We start from the raw sequence: 8,183 nt of genomic DNA, 5'->3' as shown, positions 1-8,183 counted from the left end.
TTCAGCGCCACTTTTGCGCCTGTTGTCGTCATGGACTTTAGTGTACTGCTTCTTCAGGGACTCCAATTTGTTCAGGACTTGTTGCTGTGTCCTCTTTATGCCACGTTGTGTGAGTATTTTGGCGATGTTGTAGTACACTGTGGCATCCTTCACAGTCCCAGTCACTTGCCTTCTAATTTCTTCCTCCCCTCTAACATTCAGCAGCTCACGCACCTCTTCCTCCATCCAGTGTGTCATAATTGCTGTAAATAAACACTGTTTTTGTAAACTAATAAAAGCAATTTTCTCCCTAAAAAACGTTTCTGCTTCAGCTTGATGTTGAGTACACCATCCACCATCTCTCCTAAAAAGCTTCTACAATGTTCCACGGGCTTCCAACGATGACATCATCCTCCAGAGACAGGCAGACAGCCAATCAGCATGTTTTCTGTGCAACCGCACCATTCATAGTGCAGGAGACCCGGGTCCGACCCGGGAATTACCCCTCGATAAATCCCGGGTTGAAGACCCGGGATTTTGGACTTGTACCATTCATACTGCACCAAGACCCTGGTAGTTTGAGCTCGCCCCGGCAAAAACCCGGGATTTTGGTGCAGTATGAATGGGGTATAACTCAACTGTCAGTGTTTTACATGAGTATAAAGTACTATCTCTCTGTATTGTGCAGGGGTCACCAGAAAGCTCTTTGCATTGTGTAGGGGATCAGTAGAAGGTTCTCCATATTATCCAGGGGGTCACTAGAAGAAGGTTCTCTGTATTGTGCAAGGAGTCACTAAAACAGTCTTTGTATTGTGCAGGAGTTCACTAGAAGACTCTCTGTATTGTGCAGGGAGTCACTAGAAGGTTCTCTGTATTGTACAGGAGTGACTAGAATGCTCTCTGTATTGTCCAGGGGTGACTAGAAGACTCTCTATTGTGCAGGGGTCACTAGACGGCTCTTTGTTTTGTTTAGGGGATCAGTAGAAGGCTCTCTCTATTGTATAGGGGGTCAGTTATAGACTCTCTGTGTTGTGTAGGGGGACACGAGAAGGCTCTCTGTATTGTGGAGGGGGTCAGTAGAAGAATACTCTGTATTGTGCAGGGGAGACTAGACGGCTCTTTGTTTTGTTTAGGGGATCAGTAAAAGGCTCTCTGTATTGTGCAGGGATCACTAGAAGAAGACTCTCTGTATTGTGCAGGGAGTCACTAGAAGGTTCTCTGTATTGTCCAGGAGTGACTAGAATGCTCTCTGTATTGTCCAGGGGTGACTAGAAGGCTCTCTGTATTGTGCAGAGATCACTAGAAGAAGACTCTCTATTGTGCAGGGGTCACTAGACAGCTCTTTGTTTCGTTTAGGGGATCAGTAGAAGGCTCGCTCTATTGTATAGGGGGTCAGTTGAAGAATCTCTGTGTTGTGTAGGGGGACACTAGAAGGCTCTCTGTGTTGTGGAGGGGGTCAGTGGAAGAAGACTCTCTGTATTGTGCAGTGGGTCAGCAGAAGATTTTCCATATTATGCAGGGGATCTCTAGAAGGCTCCATGATTATATATTTATCTCAAATATCAAGCTCTTATATACTCTTGAAACAATATATTTATAATTCTTTTACATAAAACAACATGTATTTACATGACCAGGCTAAAGTTAGCGTCTTATTCAGCCAACTTTGTATCCACTTCTTATTCATGCTCCAGCTTCTTATTCAGAAAACTTTATTTTTAAAGGATTAAATCAAGTTGGGTCACTGATTTCACATTAGATTGATACTAAAGAGGGTCCCTTACACAAATCGCAATAGTATTTAGCCAAGCCCAACATGTATTAGGGCATGAAATCAGGTGAAAAAGAAGAAGTGAATAAGAAGCTGGCCGAATAAGAAGCTAACGTCAGCCTCGTATTTATATGCTTAAACTTTTGCACTTGTAACCTTTCTAATTTATTATCACATATGTAAAACCCGTATTGTGACTTTGGACTGAGGCAAAGCAGGGCGGGTTGAGCTAATTCTTTTAATACCTCCGTTCAGGAAAAAGAAAGAAAATAAATCTGTTCCCTCCCCTTTCCCATGACAAGTTATTTCGGAATTTGCTGTTTACATCTAGACTGGCTGCAAAAGTTAGAGGGGAGATAAAGTCGAGATTGAAAAAAAAGGAGCTTTAAGAAGAGAGAAAAAAAGAGAGGGAGGGGATTTGCAAGTTCATGACAATGTAGTGATAATGAATTTCAGGTTAGAAAGCCAGACAAAAAGGAAGCCAAAACTAAGATATTAAATAGAGATAATAGTGTACCCAGTTTCATAGAGAATCTGTAACTGAAAGCAGAATCAGTCACTATAACAACATGACAAATCAAGGCACACAGCAATATTATCGGACAGACAGCAGTGACTCTGCTGCAACCATGCTCCGAGCAGGGGATGGGGAAGTATGTTGCAAAGAGCCTGGAGAGAAGGGACTGTTGAGAAGGGAGATTTGCCCTCTTTGGCTATTAGTGGCCTTAGCCTTCGTGGTTTTGCAGGTCGCCTGCTGTACTGGCCTGTATATCTACTTCAGCGGGTCCATTTCCAAGGTAAGATTTTATACTTAATCAATTGCAGTTGATTACGTGAGTTCTTCAAAGTGCTTCTATGAATTACCATGTTTCTGAGCTTTAATGATCTTAATGTGAACTATGAACTCTTTAAGCGTCCCTTGTACATTATGCAATCAACCAATGAAAGGGTTAGATGGCTGTGACACTCCAAATACATATTTTATTTAGTTATGTGTATTGGTCCATGTTTTATTCAGTATTCTGGGAAAGTCAAACCCCCTTTTTACATTGTCACTGATTTTACACATTGTCGTGGTCCTGCCATTCAATAACACATGTCATACGTCTTGATTTTACACTCCCCTTTTCCACTTTTTGCAACACATTTTTCGTGGTACAGTATTATGAACTGTTATGCTGTATATTCGTTTTATATTGTATTTCTAGAAGTGATAAGTACAGCACTTTGGGGCCTCTTTAGTAATCCTAATTTTCATGTCAATTCGAATTGACGCCAATTGAAGTATGTGCCTAATCTATCAACAGTGCATTACAGCAGATATGTTAGATATCTGCTACTTTGCACTTTTTTTTAGTAATATATATCAGTCCTCATAGATGTCTATGGGGCATATTTAATAAAGCACGATAGTGCTTTTAACGGATAATTAAGGTCCCACAGTGTCCTCCGCAAATTTATTAAGGGGGCATCGCAGCAGATATCATGGATATCTGCTGCTTTGCACTCCTCTTCGTTTTTGGGAGCAGTCACCATTCAACAGAATGGTGACTGCTCCTGGCCGCAATCTAACAAGTCCCGAAAAACATTTTTTTTGGGAACTTGTCATGTTAATGTACGCCAGCTGAAGCTGGCGTACATGAGGAAATCTAATGCTGTCAGCTCTGCTCCGGAGAGCAGAGCTGGACAGCGCATGTGTGGAGGGATCACATGATCCCTCCCTGTCACTCACAGCTCTCTCTCTGCAACTATCGTTTCAGAGACAGAGAGGGGATCTGTGTGCGCATGTCCAGTTCTTGGAACTGGACATGCGCAATTGAAGAGTAAGGAGAAGACCCGAAGACAGCGCTTCCGAAGAGGCAGGTAAGTATGATTTTTTTTTTCACAGAAACAGCAGATTATCGGGACTGCTGTTTCTGTACTCCGGTTTTGATAAATTTGAGAAATGAATCAATACTTATCCGTCCGATAAGGATTGATAACCATTTCTCTATTTCAACGTTAAATGATAAATGTGGCCCTATGAGGACTGCTATGTACCGCAATTTAACAATGAATGAAAATGCTTTTACATATACGGTAATGTACGCCAGCTTTGTTCACCTCTGCTCCAAAGAGCACAGCTTTATGGAGCATGTGCACTGTCACACACCACTCTGTAACAGTGAAGTGCAGGGATGTTTGTGCGCATGCCCGAAGTTATTCAGACGAAGAATGCACACAAGGCTGCTGTGGATCGCACAGCAGCTTCGGGTAACGAAGAGGCAGTGAAAAGGTAAGTTTTTAACTTAACAGGAACTTTCAATCCTTATCTTTGCGAGAAGAATTGCAAGGGGTTGTGTAAAAATGTGGTGGTACATAAATATGCCCCTTTATGTTAGTAATACAAAAGGTCTACAATACTGTACAACAACAAACAGGACTGGAAATCTTTTTTGGTTTTTTTATTTATATTTCTATTGTATTTTTGTTCCATTGAACATCCATGTAGACATTTTACATTCTGGAACAAGCTGTTTAAACACAATAAATCCCAGTGGTCAATTGCAAATTGCCTTGTGTGTTCTTTACATATTTTACTTTATAATAATTTTTACTGGTCTCTTGATACACGTCATATAGTTAGTCTCAAATTTCTATAATGTCTATAATCTATAAGTCTATTCAGGATGAAAAATGGTAAAAAAAAAAAAGAAAAATAAAGTGTTGCTTGCCTAAGTAAACAATTCAAGGTAATTAGCAATTGTTCAAATTTAAGATAGTAGCAAGATTAAAATTAGAAACCTGGTAGACAGGTTTTCTGCTCTCTTATGGACTGTGGATTGCTTCCTGTGGCTGGAGGACTGTCTGGGTAGACACACTAGTAGGCAGGCACTTTCGTCTGTCATCCTTATCCTAGCTAAACTTCTTTCATGATGCGAGGAGTCCCCTTCCCCCTCCCATTTCCACTCTCTTCCTTTCTTATCCTCCTCCCCTTCCTCTATATCCCCTCTTCCATTCTTCTCTCTTGTCCGTTGTGTTTTGTTTGTCTTCATCCTAAGCGTCATTTACTATTGATTGACGGACTATGAAGCTTTTAGTTATTCATTTTTGTATTCAGTTCATCTGCTGTATATATTTCTTTATTCTTTCAATAAAAACAAATTACACAAAAAATAAAAATTAAAAAGACATTGCTGCAACAAATTTATAAGTAACTGGATGTATTCCTCCTGTATCCTGCTCATTCTTCTTGCAAAATGACTGGGACGAGCTGCGCGATGAGATGCGTCTCACACTTGCCGTTTGGACCTCTCCTCTGATATCCCAGCGGGGGTTCCAAACAGTAGACAAGTATTTATCCAGGTATGACTAAGCCATATCCGGTCTCTCCTCAAGGCTTTTTTCTATGCGTGCAGCATCTGTGGATGAGAAAAAGGCAAAATATAAGTGTGGTTATCTATCTATCTATCTATCAGGCTATCACTGCTCCTCACCTTTATAAATACACACACAAAACACACAAACAAATTTGGTAAAATGTTTGCAAATGACGCTTTTCAGCACTTGACTATTCCTTCTGACTAGATTTTACTAATTTCTTGGGCTTATTTTAGTTGGTTTATTTAGGTTTTTTGTGTGGCAGTTACCATTTATAATGACCTTTGCTGGCCGCTGCATTTGTTTTTGTTTTATTTGCACTTAGTGTTAAAATAATAGGAATATACTAATTAATTTAAGCAACAAAGTGTAACTGTGATACCATCTAAAAGGCAAATATCTGCTGTGAGAGTAGCTGCACAGCAAGAAGCAGCAAAAAGACGAAGGGCGGACCGGGATAAAGCCAGACGACAAACTAGGCTGATGACCAAACAGAATGCAAGCGTGATTGTCATTGCCATGCAAATATGGCTCCTCAGAGGTAATATCACATCAACTCCTACAAAGTCAGCGAACAAGATTAATGCTCATAACTGTGGTCCCATGATCTTACTTTGATTTTTTTCAGTCATTATGACAGGCTTTAAACTAGTATTAAATATTTAGATAAATTAATCATGTCCTCAATACAGAGTTCAACCATCATTGTTAATAATTTGGGTTATTTTGCCTGATGCAGTTAGACGCAAAATGGGCGTAATTTATTCTTAAAATTGTTGCATGCAAAAATAGCGTATCTACACCTATATACTGAGTCGCATAGATCAAGAGTAAATGTGTGTGTATGAGTAAAGCTTGATTTTATGACAGCATGGGGTTCCCCTACCACAATGTCAACCAGCTGATCAGAGCATAAAAAAAATGTGGGCTCCCTCCTAGAAGAAAACAGCCCCAATGCTGAAAGCTCTAGGGCTCTTCCCAACACCCCTGGGTCGTTGTGGATGTGGGGTAATACAATTTAAATGGTTAAATCAGTATTTTTGTGCTGGTGTACTACAGGTCCTAGCAAGTACTAGCATGCCTAAACTATATGGAGGTGCTGGTATTTGTAGAACTACAAGTGTCAGCATACCCATGACTGCCAGAACTTGTTGGCACTTGTAGAACTACAAGTAACAGCATTCCCTGGTATCCAGGGCCTGCTGGGACCTGGGGAAAAAAATAGCAGAATAAACACACACACACCTACATACTGACAAAAGTACTTTATTAAAACTAAAGACTTCCTCATGCACTCTTGTTCACCCCTTTATTTGTCATGTAATTTCTTGGGGAGGATCCTTTTTTCAGCTTTGCCACTAAACTGGAAAAAACCCCAAAACATCTGGTACGATGACATGATCTGCGAGGAGCCGCAATGTTAATGACAGGCCCGCTGCTGTCAGATTTTAGTCAATACAAAGCGGCTCCGCACTGAATGGCCACAGCTTGGGTAAGCTGCTCTATATTGGTTAGTAGTGATTGCACTCAACAATATATTCATACTACAGAGAAAGATTTCAGAGACAGGCTTGCTAAAGAATGATTTTAAATACCATATACAGATTAATGGACTGCAAGGTGATGTTATATAATTAGAACAAAAATTCACTGTTTCATGCGAGGCCACAATAACATACACACAGATAGGACCATGGTCTAAATCGATCCCATGGCCCCAGAGCTGTGAGGCAACATTGTGATTGCCACATTTTTCACAAACGCGACTCTCCTACCTCCGTCCCGGCCGTCGCTATGACGACCGGGACATCACTTCCGGGGGCTTGCCGGCCGCTGCCATAGCAACGGCCAGACGCTCTTCTATCCAGCGCTGCATCTCAGCATTACAGGGCAGCCGGGAGCGTGCGCAACAACAGGGCAAGTCTGCAGGCTGATTAATTCCATCAGGAACAGCCTGTGGGCAATTTTGAGTACTGGGTTCTCATTGGTCTGGTTCAGTATTTAAGGCAGGGAGGGCTTAGCCTCCCTGCCGATTATAGCTTCCAGTTCCTGTGTTGCTGCCTGCTGTTGTACTCCTGTACCTTTGGTGATAACCTCTTCCTGAACAGACAGGCGTTGAACCAGGTTCTGGACCACTTGTGAGACGGACTGGATCTGACCTGCCAGAACTTGAGCTGGAGAAAGGTTCGCTCCGTTTTCTTCCATTGAAGCGAATTCTCCAAAGATTTTTAGGCCGGTTATAATGTCAGGAACCCCTCCAACCAATACAACACCACCCGGAGTCTACTCTATAGTCAGGTGTTCACTGGAGCCCCTAGTGGTGGGGACAGACTTGGCTGCAGACTACAGAGGGTCATGTGGCGTGTATCAGCTGCGGGGAACCCAGGAGCAGAGGTAATGGTAGGCAACAGTTCCAAAGGTCAGGCCGAGGTCAGAGGTCACTTGCTAGGAAGAATAGTCCAGAAACAAGCCAAGGGTCGAGGTCACGGGCAATTCAGCAGAAACAGTGGTACAGGCCAGTAGGTCAAGGGCACAGGCAAATAGGCAAATCCAGGAAACAGGCAGAGGTCATACACGGCAGAAATCAATCCAAAAGGTTATCACCAAAGGTACAGGAGTACAACAGCAGGCAGCATCACAGGAACTGGAAGCTATAACCGGCAGGGAGGCTAAGTCCTCCCTGCCTTAAATACTGAACCAGACCAATGAGAACCCAGTACTCAAAATTGCCCACAGGCTGTTCCTGATGGAATTAATCAGCCTGCAGACTTGCCCTGTTGTTGTGCACGCGCCCGGCTGCCCTGTAATGCCGGGACGCGGCGCTGGATAGAAGAGCGTCTGGCCGTTGCTATGGCAGCGGCCGGCGAGCCCCCGGAAGTGACTTTCCGGTCGTCATAGACGGTATTGTGTACCAAATTGGGTACCTGGGCCACTCCACTAAGCAGTCCAGAAAGCTACCTCGGTGCAACGTTTTGGACTAAAAACAATATTGTGAGGTGTTAGTTGTTCAGAATAGACTGGAAATTAGTGGAAATGATTGTTATTGAATGTTATTGAGGTTAATAATAGCGTA

General features: G+C 42.4%; 2 protein-coding genes across 3 annotated transcripts in view; one reads left to right on the top strand and one right to left on the bottom strand.

The window, feature by feature from the left end:
* The window catches only part of LOC142100820 (adenosine deaminase domain-containing protein 2-like), a 1,209,653-nt gene that overhangs the window by 99,759 nt on the left and 1,101,711 nt on the right, over positions 1 to 8,183 (bottom strand). The window lies entirely within an intron of this gene.
* LOC142100818 (tumor necrosis factor ligand superfamily member 10-like) overlaps positions 2,062 to 8,183 on the top strand; it is an 84,369-nt gene continuing 78,247 nt past the window's right edge. For both annotated transcript variants that reach the window (XM_075184651.1, XM_075184650.1), the window contains exon 1: positions 2,062 to 2,547. In XM_075184651.1, coding sequence (XP_075040752.1) covers positions 2,320 to 2,547 — 228 coding nt within the window. In that variant the 5' untranslated portion in view covers positions 2,062 to 2,319. The remainder of the gene's footprint in view (positions 2,548 to 8,183) is intronic.

The sequence above is a fragment of the Mixophyes fleayi genome, chromosome 9 (genome assembly GCF_038048845.1).
Source record: "Mixophyes fleayi isolate aMixFle1 chromosome 9, aMixFle1.hap1, whole genome shotgun sequence".
NCBI classification, from domain to species: domain Eukaryota; kingdom Metazoa; phylum Chordata; class Amphibia; order Anura; family Limnodynastidae; genus Mixophyes; species Mixophyes fleayi.
The sequence above is the reverse complement of the archived record's forward strand: the minus strand, read 5'-3'. Positions and strand labels throughout refer to the sequence as shown.